The sequence below is a fragment of the Ochotona curzoniae genome, unplaced genomic scaffold (genome assembly GCF_017591425.1).
Source record: "Ochotona curzoniae isolate NIBS_2020 unplaced genomic scaffold, NIBS_Ocur_1.0 contig_883, whole genome shotgun sequence".
NCBI lineage: Eukaryota > Metazoa > Chordata > Mammalia > Lagomorpha > Ochotonidae > Ochotona > Ochotona curzoniae.
Genome location: NW_024466599.1, coordinates 5,742,749 through 5,765,011, shown reverse-complemented (window position 1 = coordinate 5,765,011; position 22,263 = coordinate 5,742,749). Strand labels below are relative to the sequence as shown.

Below are 22,263 nucleotides of genomic sequence, written 5' to 3'. Positions count from 1 at the left end.
GCTCTGTACCCACAGCCTTGGGCCATCCTGCCAGTACTGAGGCCCAGACATTCATGGGCCCTGGGTGGGTGGCCGTCCTGCCAGCAGTTTCCACGCAGGCCTGCGTGTGGGTGTGGACCAGGGCTCCAGCCAGTGAGCGAGCTGCACACACGACATTTCCCAGCCTGAGATGCCGTGGGGTACCAGGTAGACCAGTTGGTGGACAGAGGCTTGGGGCAGGTAGAGTCCTCAGCAGCTGTTCTAGGATGTGGGAAGGGTCAAGTGTCCCCATGGCAGCAAACCCACCCTTAACCCAGATCTAGCCTCTGCATGCAAGGTGCTGGGGCACAGACACAAAAGCTCTGGGATTCTGTTTATTTGATCATTTTAATACCAGAAATGCCAGACCAATCAACAAGGAAGACAAACCACACACAAACGCTTGTGCTCGTTAGGCGGACGGTGGCATCACCACGGCACTGGGCATGCGTTTCTCTTGGAGACAAGCGGCTGGCAGGATGCACGAATACCACAGGACAACCGGGCTCACGGAGGAGGAGCCACGCAGCCAAGGCAACCGGAAGTGTGAGATACAGACCTACACGATACAATTTACTTCACCGGACGTGTGGTTTGGGAATGAGAAGAAAGGAGACCGCAGTGCACACACGTGCAGGTGGCTGTGGTGGGGGCCAGGGCAGGCGCAGCCATGCACTGGAACAACTTGCCATCCACACTCCCTCCATCCCTGCCTAGCCCGCAGCACCCAGGATCACAGGTGAATCGGGGGGGCCTGGGGCCAGTCCCGCCTGGGTTCCCAGGACTGTTCTCTCAAGTAAACACCAGAACTCTCCTGGAATGGTAGCCTTGGGGGAGCAGGGTGGGACTGGGGACCGGGCAGAGGAGGAGGTGCAGCCTGCAGGGCCGGCCAGGACTGGGCTGGCTGGGGGAGGAGCCGTGGTTGCGGCCCCTGGTGCAGCAGGAGGGTGGTGGAGGCGGCCATGTGTGCGAGCAAAGCTGAGCAGCGAGGCGAGCCGTGCGTGCCGGCGGCCATCGCCGGCCCCTGCTCAGAACTGGCTGGCGCTGCTCGGGTCGCACTGCAGCAGCCGCACGATGGATGGGTCGCTCTTGGCACCTTTGATGAATTCCTCCAGGGACAGCTTGCCTGCGGGAGAAGCTAGGATTAGCTGGACAGCACCTGGTCTCCACACTGCACCTGTGCTGGCCTCCTTGGTCCTTGCCCTGCACCCCTGTCCTGGGAGTAGCTACAGGTGCACACATGTGGAGCTCACGGGCTTTGCTGAGCAAGAAGCCGACATCCACAGAGGACTCAGCCTACGCTTCCCAGCAAAGAGCAGCTTTGTCCGCAGAGAGTATAGCATGCAGGTCCAACCCAGACACGCTCAGGGCTTCAAGGCCCATCCTGCCTGGGTGGTGCCTGCAGCCCAGGGCCCCTCTCCTGGCTGCAAGGCTCTGCTTGGCTCCAAGTTAGCTTCCTGCCTCCTGTGTGGGCCACTACCAAACAGCGTGGCTGGCCAGGCTACAGCATCCCTCCTCCTCGTTCCTCCTCCACCACCATCCTAAAGCTTCCTGATTCCAAGGTGCTGTGCCAGGTGTACAGCCTAGTGGCTGACACACCTGTGACCAGTGTCGAAGGACCTGGTCTGACTCCAGGTCCCTGCTACTGCACCTGGGAAAGCAGCAGATGACCGAGTCCTCGGGGCCCCTGCACCCCCCGTGGAGGCCTGGATGGAGCTCTGGGGGCTCCTGGCTTTGGCCTGGTGCTGGCATCCGGGGAGTGAACCAGAGGCCAGGAGTTCTGTTTTCCTCTCTCTGCCTCATACGAGCACTTCCTCAACAGACATGTTGAGTTCTCACTTCCAGGATGCAAAAGAGCCTGGATGACACCCAGGCTCACGAGGGGCTCTGCGGCGGCAGGGTGGGTCAAGCCCATGTGCTCCCCACTCTACAGTTCATTTATTGGAAAGGCAGAGTGAGAGAGAACAGAGATCTTCCACATGCTGGCTCACTCCCCCAAATACGTACAACAGCCATGCTATGCCAGGCCAAATCCAGGAGGCCCGAATTCCTGTCCAGACCTTGCTTGGCAAGCACTGGTGCCATCCCCTGCTGCCTTTGGGGTATGCAGAAGCATCAGAGCAGGAATTCAACCAGGCTCACCCCTAGGATACAGGGGTGTCCCAGGCAGCGCCTACCCCTCCACCATGATGCTCGACAAGACCACACCATCCACTCTGCCACTGCACGAGCGACACACACCCTACTAATCACGCCCACTCAGGTCTGGCCATCCGGGAGCAAGGTGGCCTTAGCAGGCAGCATCCTGCCTCTGCCCGTGCAGCCATCAGGATAAGGGCCAGGGTCGTGGTGAATTCTGTGCCCTCGTGACCAGAGCTTTTGAAGAGACCATAAAAGCTGCAGCCACACGCACTCTGTCAGGCAGCCACATGGGACACAGATATACAAACAGAACTGGCAAATGCATACAGACCACCAAGCAGAACTCGCAGTCTGGCTGCACACACACACACACACACACACACACACACACACACACACACACACGGAAGAAAGCCATGCCCCAGGGCTCATGGCCTGCCTCCCAGCAGCCCCTCCTGGAGCCATGCACAGACTACAGCGACAGCTTCCCACAGGGACACTGGGGGGATATAGGAGGGGCTCTGCCCAATCCAAGCTGGGGACCTGAGGGGGGCTCCCCATCACACCAACCCTCCACTTGCACACAGCCTGGCTCACACCTATGGCCTGGGCCAGTACAAGCACATCCTGGCTTAATGGGCGTGGGCCCTGGAGAGAGCCCATCAGCCAAGCCCAGAGGCCTGGGTGAGCCGGCTGGGTGCCTCCAGGCTGGCCAAAGACCCTGCCTGAGCAGTCGGGTCTCTGGGAGGCCTCAAGGGATGAGGACTGGCCCCTCCTTCTCAGTGTCATCCTTCTCCTCTCCCCTAGCTCCAGGGACAGGTAGGTCCCCCAGGCTCACAGTCTGTGGGCACCTTAGCAGGTGGCCTGCACTTGTAACATGTACACACTGGTGGGATGGCCCCATGGAGGGGGCCCGAGCGGGTGGCCCAGGACACTGCAAGGCTGGAACAGCAGCCGCCACTCATGGGGTGCCCAGCAATGTGCTGAGAGAGTCACAGCTCATGGAGGCCTTGCAGCCACCCAACACTGGATTCCCTGTGCCCATTTCACAGAGTGGCAAACTGGGCTTGGGAGGCACAAGCTCAGCGCAGGGCTGTCAGGACCCAAATCCATGTTTCACGGAGTTGGAGAGTGCCAAGCTGGCCTCGTGGCAACAGAGGGCACAGGCTGGGTTCTTTCCCGGGTGCACACCCTCTGCTAATGGCCACCTTGCTGCCCGCTGCCAACAGGTCCTGGGAGGTGTCGCAGCAGGCTAGGTCGCTCACCTGCAGAGCCACCTGAGTCCCAGCAGGAGCCAGTGAGCCTCCTGCTCAGTGCTCACTCCCTCTGGCTCACGCGCGACTGGGCCCAGGCTCTGGGCTTCCTGCTCCACAGCCCACAAGATGCGCAGAACCAGGCCCCAGTGCAGCCTCCCCTGCCAGGGCCCTCTCTGCTGGTACAAGCCAGAAATCTCTGAGCATCCTTGGGGTCACTGGCGCTCTCCCCTTAGCCCCAGGACTGTGTGGTCCCTGGCAGACGGGGCTGTCATTCACAGCCCAAGGGGTGCCCCTGGGTCACCTGGGATAGCTCACTTCACAGAGGAAGCAAGAGGTGGGACCTTCACACACGTGGCACAACACTGCACCCACGCATAATGTCACAAGTGCACACACAGCCACGCGCCTCTACGCACGTCACCACTCGTGTGTGCCTGTTCACACACAGCATCACACCCACGCTGGCACGTGCTCACTGCCTACCGTCATTGTTGGTGTCCATCTGCCTGAAGATCTTGTCCGTTCGCTTCTCGGGCGTCGACTCATCCTCCGGCATTTTCATCACGGAGGACACCATCTTGTAGATGGCCTGGAAAGGGGTGGACAGCGGGCCTGCTCAGACTGTGCCCAGCGGGCTGGGGAGCCGAGTGTCACCGTGACTGGGGTCCCTGTTATTCTCACCGAAGGGGGCATGCGGTAAAGGAAGCTAGGCATGTGGGGGGAAAGTCAGGGGTGGGGCACCATGAGCGACAGTGCTGGGCACACAGGGGCACACAGTCAGCCCACATGGAGTTCCCAGAGCCACTGATCTGGCCAAGCTCAGATAGAAAATGTTAGAAATATAGTGCCTTTAAGTTGAGCAGGTGCAGGCCTGCACAATATGGTGTGTCAGCCAATGATACAGCATTCCCAACTGGGGTCCCTTCAGCGGACTCAGAGGCCCCAGAGGACAAGGCCAGGTTTGGTATCTGCTACACTGCAGCCCTGCTCCCAGAGGAACCCCCCGACCCTGGGCAGGGGCCAGCCACTCGTGCTGCCCAGCGTCCCAGCCCGCACACCTGCACGATCTCCAGCATCTCGCTGCGGCTGATGTAGCCGTTGCCGTCCAGGTCATACATGCTGAAGGCCCACTTGAGCTTCTGCTCCAGCTTGCCCCGTGAGGTCACACTGAGCGCGATGATGAACTCCCGGAAGTCAATGGTGCCATCCCCGTTGGTGTCGAAGGTGCGGAAGACGTGCTCGGCGAACTTGGAGGCGTCACCATAGGGGAAGAAGTTGGCATAGATCTTCTTGAACTCGTCCACGGTCAGGTGGCCGGTGGGGCAGTCCTTGAGGAAGCCCTTGTACCACTCCTGCAGCTCGTGGTCCGTGAACTCCGTGTTCTCCCGCAGGTCCTGCAGCACCTCGGGCCGCAGCTTGCTGTTCTGTTTGCCCATGGTGCCCGACGGCGGCAGCTATGCCTGTAACACACACATGGCCAGCGGGGGGATTACCGCAGAGCAGGGCACAGCCATGTCCCCATGCCTCCCGAGCCTGCCAGCAGCCCTGCTTCTGGATGGTTCTTTCCTCTTTGTGGGTAAGAGGGGAGACCATGTGATGTTTTTGTCCTCAAGCTCTGTGCGGCACCCTTCTTGGCTAAGCAGTGAAAGGTGCCCTGAGTGTTTCTGGTGGGAAAGGAGAGCCCAGCTCCTACGTCTTGAGGGCGTGGGGGGCACGTGCGGCCTGACCCCGGGCACCCCAGTCTTCACCTCCACCTCCCCGCCTCACTTGTCTACAAACTCCCACAGCTCCATGGTTAAAAAGGGCAAACTCAGTGTGGGTCTCCCACGCTGGCCCAAGAGGGCACCCTGGGGGCTGGTCAGGAACCCACTGGAACTGCCCTACACCCCACTGCCCCCTCTTCCACCCACCCCAGCGGATGCAGCCACACTCAAGGTCCTTACTGAACCTCTCTGCGGGGGCAGCGCAGTTCACACAGTCACCCCGCCCCTCCCAGCAGCGCTGAGGTGAGACGTGCCAGCCTGGGCGGCGATGCCACTGCCTGTAGCACTGGCCATGGCCACCGATCACTCCTGGCCACTGCTGGGCACTTGTCCTTAAGAAGTCAGCTACAAGGTGAAGCTGTGTGATGGCGCAAATCAGCTAATCCACTCCTTGCAAACACTGCACCACATGTCCCGGCTGCCCCATCCAGCTCCCTGCGTGTGGCCTGGGAAAGGACTCAAGGACAGCCCAAAGCCTTTGGACCCTACACCTGCATAGGAGACCCAGAAGAGCTCCTGGCTTTGGATTGGCTCAGCTCCAGCTGTTGCAGCCGCTTGGGGAGTGAACCATCGGGTGGAAAATCTTCCTCTCTGTCTCGCCTCCTCTCTGTATATCTGCCTTTCCAATAAAAATAATAAATCTTTTTAAAAAATTACTTTGAAGAATATATTTTTTTAAAAGTAAGGCTGAAGCCTCCTGGGGCTGTGTGCAACAGCAGGATGCTCTGTGGCTAGAAGTGCTGGTGCCGAGCCTGTCTCTTCCCAGCCCATGTGCACATGTGCCTGGCGCCCCCAGGTGCTCCTGACAGGTGACCCTCTTCCCCCCACCCCTGCAGTTTCAAAAGATGGCCTCTCCCCTGCAGATCCACGAAGCTGATAAATGCAGCCACAGAGGGCCACTTGGCATGCTTAGTGAGGACCCAGATGGACTCCGAGTACGGGGGCAAGGGGCACGGGGAGTCTGGAGCCTGCCAAGGATGGGATGCCAGACACCACTGCCTACAGCTCTCAGCAGAATCAGCCGAGGCAACCTGACTCCATTGATCTCGGTCCCACTGGCATCTTGGAAGAGGAGAGCCTGGCTAAGGTACGGGATCCCCAGGGTGGGGTGGGGGGCGGTCACCCCCCACTTGGCTTCTAAAGCTTCAAGCAGTGCTGGGAGCAGACAGGCAGCAGATTTCTGGAAGCATCTGAGACACTTTAATTCCCTGTCATGGGTGGTAGTGGGTGGTGGTGGTGAGGTGTGTGAATGTGGCACTTACATGGGCTCCAGGAATCCAGTGCCCATTAGTATTCTTAATGAGCTAACTTGTATAACTGTGGAGCCCGGTGGCAGCATTTAACCTGCAGGGGGCACCGCTTGCAAGTGCCAGCCTTCTCAGCCAATTGTACCAGCTGCTAGGGGAGGCTGGCAGAGCCCTGGGCGTGCACATCACATAACAAGAGCCTGGCAGGGGAGGGAGCAGGCGACAGTCCCTCCCCACTCTACACCGCTTGATCAGGCCACTCCCCAAAGCTTGCCAGAACTCCACCGCTCTCAGGCAGGACACTGGGAGAGGTGTGTGACTCGGACGGCTGATCAAAGTCCCAGCTCCTGAGGAGGCTGCAGGGCAGTGGTGCTGCCTTTGAACTTCAAGGCTGCTCTGTTCCAAACAAGAGGGTGGGAGGCAGCGCAGGGGCCAACAGGCAGGCTGTACTCCTCTTACTCAGCCTTCCTAACAAGCAGGCGAGATTAATCCACAGGCAGCCTGGGCATCCACGGATGTTCTCCAAGGAGGGGCCAGTCCTGGTCCACCGTGTGCATGGGGCAGGTGCACCGGGGAGGGAGGGATGATGTAATGCACTGAGGGGACAGCAGAGGGCACCCTTGGGCACTTTCACCAGCCTGAGCTCTGACAACTCCCCCCCCCCCCCACTTACCCAACCCACCCCCTGTCACTCCTGCACCTTGCCTTGGTCACAGCGGCCTCCTGTCACAGGAAGGTATGGGGCACCTGAACTCAGGTGTGTGCCCACAGGGCATCATGCAGGTGGGATCTGATGGCTTAATATGGAGAAAACATACTGGACCATCTCTAACAATTTCTCCTGAACACACGGGGGAGATGGCAATTGTTGCTAGCATCGGTCTCCCTTGTTTATTTTTAGCTTTGCCATCAGCCTGCAGGGAAAGAGAACCTAGCAGATGCTGTGGCTCCTGCTACATTTCTAGCAGACAGAGCTTGGTGGAGGTCTGTCCTATCATAGTGGATAATGCCAGCCAGGGATGTTGGCTCTGGGGCCAGTGACAAGGGCGCTTTTCAAGTTTATTGGCACCCGTGGCATGCTGGATTTATTTCACTCTGTACTTCAACTAGGCAGGAGCCCCCACGGTCTCTCCTCTCAGCAGAGTGTCCACCAGAGAACCACAGCCCCTGTGGACCAGATATTTGACCCGAGCTAAGGGCTCCGCGTTGGGGGGCATTCCTCCTCTCTGTGCTACACAGAGCCCTTGGGTCAGAGCTGGTGCAAGGGGCGCTAGACAGCTCCCTGTGGCTGGAAGCCCATAGGGAGCCTGCCTGCTCGGCCAGCAGATGGAGACCTGCCCTGCTTCTGCCCCAGCAGTTGAAGGGTCCCCAGGACTCCCCCACGTGACTGTGCTCCTTGGGGTCACCTCTCCCGGCCCCCCTGCTGCTCCCCATACAACTTCCGGCAGAAATTTAGTACTCACTGCCCCCTTTCCCCTGTCTTTCTCCTACACAGGACTGCAAGTTCTCCATGGATAAAGAGCACCTTGGTCATACCAACAGGGAAGCTGCCAGCTCAGGGGCCTGGGCTCAGCAGGGAGGGCTCCCACCTCCCTGCTCTTCCTCCCACTCTGTGCCCGGGAGAATTAATCAGGGCTGGGAGGGCTTTCTCTGGATCCTGCCTGTTCTTACACCGTGGACCCCTCCGTTACTGGGGTGACAGGGGCGTGAGGGTGAGCATCTGTCGCTTGGGTCTGACGCTGCACAGAAGGTTTATTCGGACTTGGCTTTTTGGGACTCAGCAGCTGCAGCAGAGTCCGGATGGAAGCGACAGAGCAACAGGGCTTGGCCATGCCTGCCCTGCTCACCCAGGCATGGGGGGCACACACAAACTGGACCACTGTCGGGGTCACTGAGCTTGGCCAGGGGTCAGGCAGGGATAGATAAGTCCCCCATGTCAGTACCTAGACCAGGCTGCTATTACACCTCTGCTAAACAGGCCCACAGAGCCAGCTTCCGGGGCCACAGTCCAGATAGTGGCTGTATCCGTGAGGGGCAATACAGGGCAGGAGCTGCCAGAGCCAGCCAGGTCTCCTCAGCCTCGCCCCTCTCTGGTCACCTGGGCTGGGCTGTCTCTTGGTTACCTGCTTCAGATCCAGCTCCCTGCTAAGTGTACACTGGGAGGTAGTGGGTGATGGTCTACGTGCTTGGGCCTCAGCCACCCACCTGACAGAGCCCCATGGAGTTCCTGGCTGGCCCAGCTCTGGCCGTTGTAGCCACTTGGGGAATAAGCCAGTAGGTGCAGGCTCTCCCTCCCTCCGTCTTGCTCGCTCTGCCTTTACATACATAAATAATCTTTGAAAAACAAGCCAACAGCCCAGTTGTTGTGGTCTGGAGGGCACAGCCCGGAGCCAAAGCAGCCCAGACACATCCTGCTAGGGCAGTCAGCAAATTCCAACTCCTGGGCTTCAAAGGGACAGTATGGACAAAACACAGGGACAACCAGGTCAGCAGCGCATGCCAGAGCCGGCAGCAACACGCAACGGCCGAGGCACACACTGCTCCAGCTGCGGGGGGACAGAGGCCCCCGAAGCTCACCGGACATGGCGAGGCTGGCAGCAACGTGGGAGGACAGCAGTCTCGTTTCCCACAGCAGGACATACCTGGTCCGGCTGCCGATGGCTTTGGACCCACCAGAAGGGGAACGTCAGGTGCTGTCTGCACCCAGTGGAGCCCTGTTTCATGGAGGGCAAGGAGAGCCATGGCTGTACAAGGAGGTAATGGGGCCTCTCCCAGGGCCCCCATTCAGCAGAAAGCTGGGAGGTCAGATCTGTGTGCAGTAGGGCTGCCCAAGGAGCCTTAAACATGAGCATACATACACACCACACACATCAGCCGACACACCCACAGCCAGCACACACACACACTCCATCCCACGCACAGGAACTCTGTATGCCCCATGACACACGTGCCCCTTCCCCGACTGGCATGGCAGCTGCCCACTGGCATGACCAATCACCACCGATTTTGCAAAGGCTTCAGCCCCCTGTCCATCTCCCAGTGGGAGGGAATGCCTTTCGGGATGGAGCTTCTCTGAGCAGCACCCTTCCCAGAACAGTGGGCCAAGGCCTTTAGGATTTCACTCCCAGGACCTTCCTATGTGTATTGAGAATATAGGTCAGGTTTTCTGCTGCCTGCCCTGCACGCCCCTTAGCAGGCCCTGGCATGGAGGGAAGCACCAGGGTCAATCCCAGCTTAGACTGCCCAGGCACCTGAACGGTCTGCTTCCCCAACCAGCGGCAAAGAGGAGCCGATCCCGGCCGCTATGCTGAGGGCGTGTGGGGTCTGTGCACTGGAGGGCACGGTCCACCCTGGGACATGCTGCCCGTGCCAAGCTTACGGGCCTTGCTGGGGCCCACTTCCAACTCAGCACATCTCAATCCATATTCTTTTTGTACTTTTCCTAACCTCGGGAGAATACAGCCATGCTTTTGGACTCAAGCTCAAAGTCTTGAAGAAGAAATAAAATCAGTGTGAAGCCACTCCTGATGAACAACCAGAGCAGGTGCTTGGCAAGAGACAGTGAAGGGTAGGTGGGCCCTCACCAGAGGCCGTGTGTGCACGTGCACCATGACCACTTGGGATTCTGTAGGGGCATGGCATCACAAGGATTCCCTTAATCCACATTCACTGAGCACCCAGGAAACAGAAGGGAGATGCCCCCATCGCAGTGAGGGTCTGGGGGGCACAGCAGCCCCCGGCTGGGCCAGGATCCAGCCTCCTGTCCTGGAATTTCCAGGCTGGGCTCCAATTTCCCTGACCTTCTCTGAACCCCCATGCCATGGGGCTGGGCTCCAGGACCCAGGGCATGGCGATCCCACAGCCAATCAGCACACGCCTGCAACACCAGATGCAGTGATTGTTTAAGGAGAGGAAGAAAGGAAGCCAGTGAGCAAGGAAAAGGGCAGCCCCGGGGCACCCCTCGTACAAAACCTCCGGATATAAGCAGGGCTGGGGGGTCACGGGGCAGCTCGCTGGCCACTGAGCACTGTCCAGGGAGCCCTCCCTGTGAGGCCTGGGGGCTTCTGGTCCAGCTTTGGAGAAAGCCCCCTGGCCACCAGGCGCAGCAAGCACCTGCTCAGCTTTGTCCATGTCATCAGGCTTCATCGGCCCTCGGCTCTGTCCCCACCCCACCACAGCACTGAGCAGTCTGGCTGACGGCCAGGTGGGGGGCCCAGGCCCCCCACCTCATCTGGGGTCTGACTTAGTACCTCACATAGGACCCCGCCTGGGGCAGGGGTCGGGAGGTGCCAAGGGATAGGGTGCCAGCACGCTGGCTCCTGTCCTCCACGAGGGCTGTGGCTGATGAGATCAGACCAAGCTAGGGGTGTGTGTTCATGCGTGTGCATGGGTAGGCACACTGGTCCATGGTGCTCATCACAGCTGATGTCAGAGGGGACACCCACAGGAAGTCATGATGCAAAGTCATCCCAAGCTACCCTACAAATAGCCCTTGATTGACAACACGGGAAGGGTAATGCCTTCCCTGATGCCAACACCGCCAACCTCCCCTCCAGAGGCTGTGTTGGAAAAGCCAGGGACATCCACTTAGGACAGTCTGCAACCTGGTCACCTGGTCGGCCCTCCACTCCAGCTCAGACAATGGTTGCTAGCAACGTCAGAAACAGTGACCCCTGAACACCATACGCTGGGTTCCCTTGCTAAAGGTCCCAAGGGCCTGTGGTGTCATGTGCTTTGGCGTTGCTGGGACACTGCCTGAGCCAGCTTGCCTCACCAGCCAGGGCTGCAAGCACCAGGCCCAGATCTGACCACCTCACTCATCCCCCAGCCACGTGAACTGGCTGTGCTCCCAGAACCACAGGCCCTTCACACAGGATGCCCCCCTGCAGGTCTCCGTGCCATCACTTCCCAGCTCAGTGCACGCAGGGCAGGTGGGCAGGACGACTTTCCCCTTCAAGTCCTCCTTCATGGCCACCTCTGACAAGGGTCCTGCTGAGCTGCACGTGATGCCTTGGGGCCAGCAACACGGGGAAATACACAATAATGAGCCGCCTGAGTAGTCCTCCCTGGCCCTGGCCAAGCTGACATGGCCTGCCTAGCCCAGGCCTACTGACCCGCTATGGCCACCGTCCTGCAAAGACGCAAAGTCAGACCAGTAGGGACAGCCCCAGGCCCTAGGCCTTTCTCCCACAGGCCCCTGGGTTGGACCCAGGAGCAGCAGACAGAGGGGGTGAGGCTGAGCGTCCCACACCTGTGCCCAGGGCAGGTTGAAGCAGGTTCCTTGTTATCAGTCTTTCAAGGAGATGGGATCAAGGAGCCCCAGGGCCCAAATGTCATCGGGGTTGGTCCCTGGGACCACGGACAGGTGTGGCCCACTCTGGGATGGTGGATGCCCTGGAGCCAGCTGCTGGACCCAAGCCCTTAAGGATGCTCACTGGGGAACTGGTGGGAAGAAGGGATGTGCCATCCCAGGAAAGGGATCCTTGTGGGCAGAAGAGGGAGTCAGGGACGGCTGAGTCCCCAACACTGGGCCTGCTGGACAGCCAGTTCTTTGTGATGGGGTATGGTAGCCATAGGCCCATACAAAAGAAGCTTCTGGAACTCGCAGACAGGATGTCACCCCTGCCCCGGGCCTGCAGAGGACTCACCTGAGGCCAAGCAGAGGCTGGAGTGCAGCAGGGGGCAGGGCCTCCAGAGGCTGCTTCCACGTCCTTGGCCAGGCCACTAGACCATGCCCCTGGAAGAGAGGATGGACAGGTCACACAGGACATGGACACCCTGGCCCAGAAACCACCACCTGCCCTCTGGTGCTTGCCCAATGGGGAGACCCCAGCTTCTGTAAGGTCCAGGGGAGATGGTGGCTGCCCCTGGGTGCAGAGGGCCACGTTTATCACAAAGCCAACATGGTGCTGAGGGCGGCTGTGGTTCCACAAGCTGCCTTAAATATCCCAGTGTCACCCTCAGCAGGTGCCCAGGGACTCCACAGGCATAGCCAAGTCCAGGCCTGGCCCTTGGCTTCCTGTGGGGGTGTCACAGGTATCATGGAACCCTGCACACCCAGGCCTGCCTGGGACCACTCTAGCCTGCACCCAATACCATGAGGAAGCCCCTTCAGGGTCCCTTATCACCCCTGGCTTCATCCCTGAGGCCCAACTGCCCCCACCAAGCCTCCCTGGCCCAGGGCGTGGAGAGGAGCCACCCCAAGACACACTGGGAGAAACAACCGTGTATGCACTGGGCCCCAGTGTAACCCTAGTCCCTCCTCTCGGCTCGGGGTACACGGTGCCCCGGGCGTTCCTCCGAGATCGAGAGAGAGGATACGACGAAGGGTCGAAGGGTCGTCCCGGGAAGCTGGCCAGCTGATTAACCTAAGTGGGACGTATTGTAAGCCATTCCTAAACTGGTAGGAGAGGGAGTTTTATTTTGAAATATAGTTAGGTTTTAGATTTATTTTTTAGTATAGTTAGGTCTTGATGGTTAATTTATCCTGCAAAAAGGACGATAAAATGGGTTCAGCCTTCTCCCAGGGTAAATTAGTCACCGAGCTTGAAGAACTTCTGCATCAAATGGGGAACGCTGTTGGTCAGAAGAGGCTGACCGGAGAATTACGCAATTCAAGCAAGGTTGATTAAAACAAAGAAACGTGTTCTGTAACTTAACAAAAATAATCTGATATAGAGTGGTCCAAATTCACTGTTAAATTAACTTACAGCATGAGATGAACCCAAGTACTTGTTTTATAAAATATCTCCAGGTCAAAGTAAGTCGAGGAAGAGGTTGGAAATCGCAAAGGGTTGAAGAGTTACATGTGTCTGTTCTGACGTGTTCGGTGTTTGTGCATATGTTTGTTCAGTCGTTACTGTTGGTGTTCTATTATTTTTGTCCAGACAAAAACTAGATTTTGTTTTAATACTCTCTCTTCAGTTCTATCTTTGTCTTGAATTGTTAAGTTGTTCTTGTTCTGAATTGGGTGCGTGTGTGACTGACTGAGACGAGATGGGACGGACCATGACTGACCCCCTTTCTCTCTCCTGGTAACTAATTTTAGAGAGTCTAACAGTTTAACAGGCCCTGGCCAGACTCCCCACCTCCACCAGGGAAAGGTGCGTATGACGTTTTCTTACTGCTTGGTCTTCAGCTTACAGTGTTGTCCTGGCATTGATCAGGTCTAACACACCGTACATGTTCAGTTAAATGCTGAAGGTAATTTTTGTTAAACTCACTTAGACCTCTAAATTCTTCAGTTCTAAACCAAGTCTCATGACTTTGAGAGTTCCAGTAGGATCCCTGGAAGTCTCAAAGATTGAGACAAAAATTTGAATAATATAATTGTCATTCAAAATAATTTGATTATAATCTCATAATATTATAAAATTATGCTAAATTTGTTGCGTCACATATGCTATTAAATAGATGAATATTTATGCTCATTGGTTGAAATGTTTCCTACTCATGAAATTAATCCTGATTGTTAATTAGCTGCGTTCTTACTTACAAGGAAGTATGTGAGATTTTGCCTTACAGGAAAACAACAAATTCTTCTAAATTGTAGAGTGAAATTGGTCATAATGTGTATATTTTCTGGATGTTTGCCTTTAAAACAAAAGAATTGAAGTCTGATTCCTTGTGAGAAACAAGTGTTTTAACATCTCTTTTTAAGTTATTTTCATCTTATTGATAACTCACTTCAGTAAATTCCTGGGTAATCTCCCAAGACAACAGCCAAATTAAAGTTTTTTCAGCTCTCTTGATTTCATAAAACAAAAGCTAAGGAGAAGCTCCAGGCCCTCCAGCCATAAAACAAGGGAGGGCCATGCTTGGAGCCTGCCCTTCCAAGAATTTGGGACCTTTGACCTTGTCCCTGTTGTAGTGATTCTTACCTGCCTTCATTTCAAAAGGGGTAAATTCCCAAATCAGCTAGAAGAAGGTTATTTGAAAAACTTCTCATTCCCGGTTTTGAGGAGGGTTTGTGTTAAAATGTGTTTCCATGAATTGGGAGAAATGGTTAAAATTGCTTAAAGCCACTGTATTTAAAAGTTGGTAAGTTTTTATTTTTAAAATGTAGCGTTGCTTGTAGAATATTTTGTCCTACAGGGAAATGGCAGTCATAGAATGAAGAGGGAAAGCTAGGACAAAGTACTTAAAGGTTTAGGTATGTCAGAAAGGTTAAGAAATGAATCTTGTAAGCTTTATATAATTGGCTATAATTTTACAGATACTATTACAACATTGTTTAAGTTTTTAACATTAATACCTAATACATGCTGACGTTAGAATTGATATCTGTGTTCAAAAAGTTTTTTGCAGTGTGCATACATAAAAATGCTAGTAAATATCTAAAAAATATCTCTAATTTTGAAAGCTGTTAAAAAATTGAAGCATTGAACTTTAGGTAGTCTCTGTTCAATTAGTGATTTTGTCAGTTGTTCATCCAGCTTCAGTAAGCTCTATTCTTGTTCCAACCTTTGAATTTGTTAAAATCCTTAAAAAGTTGAGATGAGTTTATGCACCAATTCCTGTGTTTAACTCTCATGATTAAAACAGCTGTGTTTCCAAGGGTATCTTCTGATATGTGTTTACTGTGAAATGTTTGGGTGAGCATTTACAATTGATAAAAATTTTTCATATGTTATTGTTCGAATCAGTCTGACTAAATGGATAGAAATTACAGTGAGGAATCTTTGATCAGATACTTTAAGGCTTCTTGGAGTATTTAATAAGTTTAACTCCTCTGGTTTTGGGATTTCTAGATGGGTCCCTAGCAGCCTCAAAGTCAGAATGTGTTTCGAAGGTTGTATCTTTCATTTGTAAAGTTAATTGTAGGACAGACAACTGATTAGATCTGCAAAAAAAAAAAAAAAAAATTGGGGGCATTGCTAAAATTTAATAGTAAACCATAGGTATGGTTTATTCAGGTTATTAAGAGCAAAATGTAATTCTAAACAACTGGTAACTTTTTTTTCTTTTTCATTTTTTTTAACATTTATTTATTTTTATTACAAAGGCAGATATACATAGAGGAGGAGAGACAGAGAGGAAGATCTTCCGTCCAATGATTCACTGCCTAAGTGAATGCAATGGAGCCGAAGCCAGGATGAACCTCTTCCGGGTCTCCCACACGGGTGCAGGGTCCCAAGGCTTTGGGCCGTCCTCGACTGCCTTCCCAGGCCACAAGCTGGGAGCTGGATAGGAAGTGGAGCTGCCAGGATTAGAACCGAGCCCATGTGGGATCCCAGTGCGTTCAGGGCGAGGACTTTAGCCGCTAGGCCATGCCGCTGGGCCTGCACTATGAGATTCTTCAATGTTAGTATTTTCAACAATACTTATACACTGTTAAGTATGTCTTTTTGAATCACCAACCAGCTTGCCACCATCATTATTAAGGTCAATGAGACCTGGGTGCTGCTCATGTCGAGGAAAGTTATTGTAAATGGCATTAGACTGGTAGCAGGGATGTTTAAGGAATGGAGCAGAGTCTTAGCCTTGGGACTGATGGTCGTGGCCATGATTGCAGTGTTGTTTCCTCTTTTCTGCCGCCTACGCAGGCAACAAGCCCGAGAGCAGGTCATCATTTGACAAACCATGATGGCCTTGGCTGTGGAAAACCCTAGTGCTCAAGTCTGGCTGAGCATGATACATAATAGGCAGCCAAAGACGGGTAAGAACTGGCAGAGCTGATGACCAACCTAAGACAGGGATCCCGCATGCATTGGGCGGGCCTCCCCATGATGGGTAAGGCGTCAACTGACTGCTGGACAACCTGACAGGCGTCCATTAAGAAACAAAAAAAGGGGGATATGCAGGGCCCAGTCTCCCTAGGGTTAACTCCACAGCTTAGCTTGTTTCTCAAGGGGTAACAGGATGTACAATCTTGGTCTGATACAGTTAGCCCCTGGCTTGACCCCAAATTCCCTCTTCCCTGCTTCCACTTTTTTAAGATGCCCTCGGGGGAGCTTAGGAGTTTGCTTGAGCATTGGGAAAGTACTGGGAGGAACTAGGCAGACTAAAAATGCAGGCTGAAGTTCGAATAAACGGCATTCTCTTTACAAGAATAACCCACTGTGTGTTGTCTGTTTTGTAACCCCAGTCCCTCCGCTCAGCTCGGGGTACACGGTGACACGGGCGTTGCTGACACTCCAGTGAGCAAGGGCACAGTCGGCCTCCGGGTGCCCACCCTCAGCTTTACCCAGAACCTTCCACCTGGCTGTGTCATGCAGTCCTGACGCTCCAGCACCCAACCCATTCTCCATCAAGGACCCCTCCCCAGGTACCTGCAGACCCGTGTACACTGCCACCAGCACCCTGGGAGCACACACCTCACTGAACACTTGCTCTCCCTGCCCTTGTTTGCACGGTGCATTGGGATCCTCACAAGGGTCTAAGCAGCAAGCAGAATCATCACCCATTGCACAGATGGGGAAATTGAGGCATCGAGAAGTCAAGTGCCACCATGAGGGTCCCTGCTGGGCTGCACAGAGCACTCTCACTGTCCCAACCCTCCAATTTCCACCTTGCCCCCATCTTCTGGAGGCGCTGCCGAGGTCAGGGCCCCTACAAAGGCAGAAAGCCAGGAATGGTGCCGGCAGCGGTGGGAGGCGCCAGGTGCACTGTGCCCTAGCAGCTGCCAGGAAGCCGCCCTGGCAGGGGAAGCCCAGTCTCTCCCTGAGTTTGCTGAGCAGGAAATCAGCCCCAGGGGCTCTGCTCCTCGCAGGGCTCACGGAATTCAGGGAGGAATCAGTGAGGGTATGCCCAAGTGTGTGCAGGTATGTGTAGGTATGTGCGTGTGTGTGCACACGTGTGCATCGTGTGTGTGTAGTGGTAAAAGCAGGTGCACACCCAGCCTGCAAGCACTTTCATCAGGCAACCCATCATGATGGCATGGGCCCCGCTCACCTGATACATCAGCTGTCAGGCTACAGCAGCCCCACCACCTCTGCCTTTTGGGATAACCCTGTACAACTAACAAGCTCGGAGCACAACTTGGGGATCAGTGTTCATTACTGATCAGCAAAAAGCAACTTTGTGCACATTTCCCCAACCATGCCCCCCCATGTAGGAGGCAGACACATCCCAGCTGTGGAATGACCTGGGGGACGCCCGGGGAGAGGATGCTTACACTGCACATCCCTGTCCCACCCAAGGGTCTTGCTGAGACAGCCACTGGAGCCAGCCACTGCTCCAGCAGCCGCGACTACGCAGCAGCAGCAGCAGCAGCAGCAGTGGGGAATGGCCCAGGGCTCCACCTGGTCTGCTGATCTCTGCCCTCCCTCCCGCCAGGGGCTGACAGTCCCCAGGAGACTCACAGACAAGCATTGCTGCACCAGCAAGAGAGAGGAAGAAGAGGTGTGAGGCCCCTAGCGAGGTGCGTGTTGCACCAACTCCCCACCCCCAGCCCCAGGCTCCTGCCCATGCATCCCGCTCTCCTCGCCTGGATTCCTCGTCCACCTGTGTCCGTTCCCAGCTGGCCCAAGGCCCCACCTCTTGGAGGTTTCAGGAAGCAGGTAGGCCTGAGTGTTTCTTGTACCCCCAGCTCCTAGCATGACAGGCCGGAGCTGGGAAGAGTGGGGGGCCTTGGCCGAGGGGCTGGAGAGAGAGGGCTCCAAGCCCAGCTGTGCAACTGCTTGCGGCGGCCACTTTGGCTGCCTTGTCCCTCTCACAGCCTTTAGTCTCTTGCTTGTAAACAGAGAGCTGACCATGCCCCAATTAAATCTCAGCAAAATCCCAGGCCTGAGAGCACCACAGCAGTCACAAGAAGAGGGCAGCTCCCAGCACAGTTTAAGATACCACCATAACCCTGTCACCAAAACCAGCAAAGGGCTTCACGAGAAAATAGACTCACAGGCCAAATGCGGCAACTTGAGCAAAGAAACACTTATCACGACCAGAAGGAACTTATGCCCAGGAAGAGGAGGCAACGTCGTTTTGCTAACAAACATCAATTAATGAAATAGTAGTCACCAATGCAGTCAACCAGAGGCCAGAGCTGTGGCACAGCCAGTAAAGCCGCCACCTGCAGTGCTGGCATCCCACATGGATGCTGGTCCTAATTCCAGATGACCTACTTCCGATCCAGCTCCTTGCTAATGCACTTGGGAAAGCAGTGAAGGTTGGCCCGAGTGTCCAGGCCCCTAATACTCACACGGGAGACCTGGATGAAGCTCCTGGCTCCTGGCTTCAGACCAAACCAGCCCTGGCCACTGCAGTCATTTGGGAGTGAACAAGTGGTTTCATCCAAGAATTTAGTTCCCAAATGCCAGCCACACCCAGGGCTGGACCAGGAACTTGGAATTCAGTCCAGGTCTTTTATGTGGATGGCAGAAAGTGCTTGAGCCACCACGTGCGTGTGGCAGGAAGCTGAGCAGAAGCAGGCGGCCCAGGCCTCACCCCGGCACTCTGGGACGGAATGCCCACATCCCGCGTGGTGTCGTCACATCTGCCGAATGCCCGTCTCCATCTCTGGATTTTTTTTTTTAAAGATTTATTTTATTTTTATTGGAAAGGCGGATATACAGAGAGGAGAGACAGAGAGGAAGAACTTCCGTCCGATGATTCACTCCCCAAGCGGCTGCAACGGCTGGAGCTGAGGCAATCCGAAGCCAGGAGCCTCTTCCAGGCCTCCGAAGCGGGTGCAGGGCCCAAAGCTTTGGGCCATCCTCGACTGCTTTCCCGGGCCACAGGCAGGGAGCTGGATGGGAAACAGGGCTGCTGGGATAGAACCGGCACCCATACGGGATCCCGGGCATGCAAGGCAAGGACCTTAACCACTACACCATCGCTCCGGGCCCCAATCCATCCCTGGATTTTACACACACACAAACTGAAAGAGATCTGAACACTGTAGGAGCTAGCAGACACCAGAGTCAAGTGCATTGCCACTCAAAAATGAAGTAAAGAAAATCGTTTCATGAACAAAGAATCCAAAAGAACAAACCTAAAATTTTAGTGAAGCCGTGCTGCAGAAACTACATAACATTGTTGAAAAAAAAAATAAGGAAGATTTTTAAAAATCAGGGAAAAATCTTCTCATTCATCTATCAGAAGACTTCACGTAACATTCCCCTAAACAAGCTGCAGATTCAAAGCCACCCAGGTCTTCCCACGGAGAAGCTGAAAAGCTGATTTTAAAATTCACATGGAAACACAAAGGACCACAACACTCAAAACAAGCCCGAAAAACCAAAGCAGGGATGACACTTCCCAATCCCAAAGTGCGTGGCAACACTCAAGACGGCTGGTAACGGCGCACAGTAAGCGCGGCTCCGTGGGACGGGACTCAGAGACCAGTGGTGGGCTCACACCGGGGTTCCCCCCGCCCGAGCTGCCAGCCCCACCTGCAGGGGAAGAGCATCGGTTCCACAACTAGTGCTGAGCTAACGGCCACGTGTGAGAGGGAACAGGATTGTGAAATGGCCCATCAGAGACAATGCCAGCCTTACAGGTGGGAAGGGCCGGGCGGCGCCCACCGACACTGCCTTGTCACCTGGTCCCTAGAGTGCACCCATGCCCCTGCTGCATGCCCAGCACACATGCCAGGCGTGAGGACTCCGCATCCATTCTGGCCCAGTAGGCCCCACTGACTCGTACTGGGTGTCAGGTGGCTCCCTCAGCTTTCGCAGGGGTGACCCTGGAGAGAGGGGGCAGTGTGGCAGCTCAGGCCTGGGGATTCGTGTGTACTCCACAAAGGAGGCTGCCAGGGGCAGCTGCAGGGGAGGGCCAAACAAAGCCACATCTCTTGGGGGTGGCCCAGGCCCGTGACTTCAACGCCCATCTTTCTGGTGGGGCAGGTCCCTGGGAGAAGAGCCAGAAACCCTGGAAGGCCGGCAACGAGGCCATGGGGACCAGAAATGGCCGCTCCTGGCTGCCCACACCAGGGCGACATGTGCTGGAGCAATGACAAATTATTCTAATATATTCTGAAACCCAACTTAATTAGGAAGCAAAGTCCCTTAGGGAAGAAAAAAAAGTATAATAAGGTCTGAAGTCAAAGACGAATGGTTTGGGGATTAAGACTATTTCCGAAGCGACTGCGGTTTTAAGATGATCAGTTCTCCCACAGTCCCCAGGTAACGGCTCAGCCGCCCGCGGAGCACTGCCGTGTCAGGGGCTTCACACAAACACCTAACTCCACGCAGGTCTTCTCTCCCAACTCTGGGCACAGAGGACAGGAGGCTGAGTATCCCGCCAGCAGCGAGCCGGTATGGGGCCACCCACGCCCCATGTGCCACACATGAGGAGGGCTGGGAAGAGCACCCAGGAAACAATGAGTCCGCCGCCGTCCAGGGAGCGTGCAGTGCCTCCCTCGAGCCCCTGCTCCCACCGCCTCCCCACCAGTGCCCCTGGGTCTTGTCACGTAACACAAGAAGTCACACAGGTGGCCACTTTGAGAACTGGCAACCACACACCAGCTCCAGGAATGCAGCCCCCAGCGTGTCTGCAGAAAGCTGGAGGCATGGCTGGCCAAAGGTACGCTAGACAGCCCAAAGCTGCAGCAGGTGCACCCGAGACTGGCCAGATATGTAGCTAAGTGAGATGCATACATGGGCTGTCATATGTTCACACCACACAAGACCACCCAGCAGTGAGCATGAACTTCAGTGACACGCACCGTAAAATGCAGCGCTGAGTGAAGAAGCAGACACAAAGCTTGCAAGTTCACAGCTCAAGCCAGCCTGCTGTGATCAGCGACCAGACTGGGTAGCCGAAACTAGCGTGTCCTGCCTACAGTGCCAGAGGCTGTGGGGTATAGGGTGAACATGCAGTGTGCCTGGGGCCTGGTAAGGGCTTACAGATTGCTTTTCTATGGTGCCCACAGGGGGCAACAGCAGCTCCATGGCACAAATTCCCCTTGCTGGGCTCAGGGATCAGCACACATGTCCAGGGGCACACAATGAGGCCGAGACAATCGAGGGGCGTGGACATGGTTGATCGGTGGAGGCACAGCTTCCACTTGAGATACAGGTGCAGGGCTACACATCCTCGCAAAGCTGTCAGACCATCAGAGGACTTGGAAGCCTGGAGGAAGCTGCCCAAATGCCCGGCCCCAGGGATGGGGACAAAAGTGCTGGCACCCTGTGGAGGGTTGGCCCGAGACGCAGGTCCCTCCTGAAGGTGCTGCAGGCTCCGGCTTGTTCACACACGACCCCCGCAGGCACGAAAATAAACAAGCAGACACCTTGAAACCTCCACGCCTAGCCATAGCCACGCCCTCTGTGGCTGCCCCCATAGCCACCTCTGTGGTTGCCCATGGCACCAACGCCCAGACCAGGGCTACCCAATGCCACCTTTGATGCCCTTGGGGGGCCTCCAAGGCACCTCCTGCTCTGGAAGGGACAGAGCAAGCAAGGCGTTGCCGGCATTGGAACAACAAGGTGGCCACTAGGGAAGCACCAGTGGACCAGCCACCCACACCCAGCCTCGGCTCTTGTGGGGGGACCCTCAGGGCTCTGTCTCAGCTACAGAGCAAGCTACGCAGCTGAGGGGAGTTCAGAGGGTCTCAGTGGAGCACCAGCAATGTTAGAGGGAGGCCTTGGGAGGACACAGAAGGGACCAGTCAGGCTCCCTGACCCCTTCAGGGCACGTCGGCTGTGGTCAGAGGGGGATCTAGTGCCCCTGTCTCGGAGTTGGAGCACTTTTCATCCCTGTGTTTAATAGGGCAGTCAGTGGGCACACAGCTCAAGGTGAGTAGCCACTGGGAAGGAAGGATCAAGCAGATTATGGGGCTCTGAACACAGGGCATGCTCAGCACTAGGGAGCCATGGTGGGCTCCTGCGTGAAGCACCTACACAACCAGCTAGGAAGCCTGGGCAGGATGGAGGGGAGCAGGTGCAGGGACTGGAG

At 55.5% G+C, this 22,263-nt stretch overlaps 1 protein-coding gene across 1 annotated transcript in view; it reads right to left on the bottom strand.

Annotated features, from left to right (window-relative positions):
* Positions 1–891: 891 nt before the first annotated feature.
* Positions 892–22,263, bottom strand: part of HPCAL1 (hippocalcin like 1) — a 73,198-nt gene continuing 51,826 nt past the window's right edge. The window contains exons 3-6 of the mRNA XM_040992820.1: positions 12,075–12,163; positions 4,475–4,876; positions 3,900–4,005; positions 892–1,144 (exon numbers count right to left, since the gene is read on the bottom strand). Of these exons, the coding sequence (XP_040848754.1) occupies positions 1,047–1,144; positions 3,900–4,005; positions 4,475–4,852 (582 nt within the window). The 5' untranslated portion in view covers positions 4,853–4,876; positions 12,075–12,163 and the 3' untranslated portion in view covers positions 892–1,046. The remainder of the gene's footprint in view (positions 1,145–3,899; positions 4,006–4,474; positions 4,877–12,074; positions 12,164–22,263) is intronic.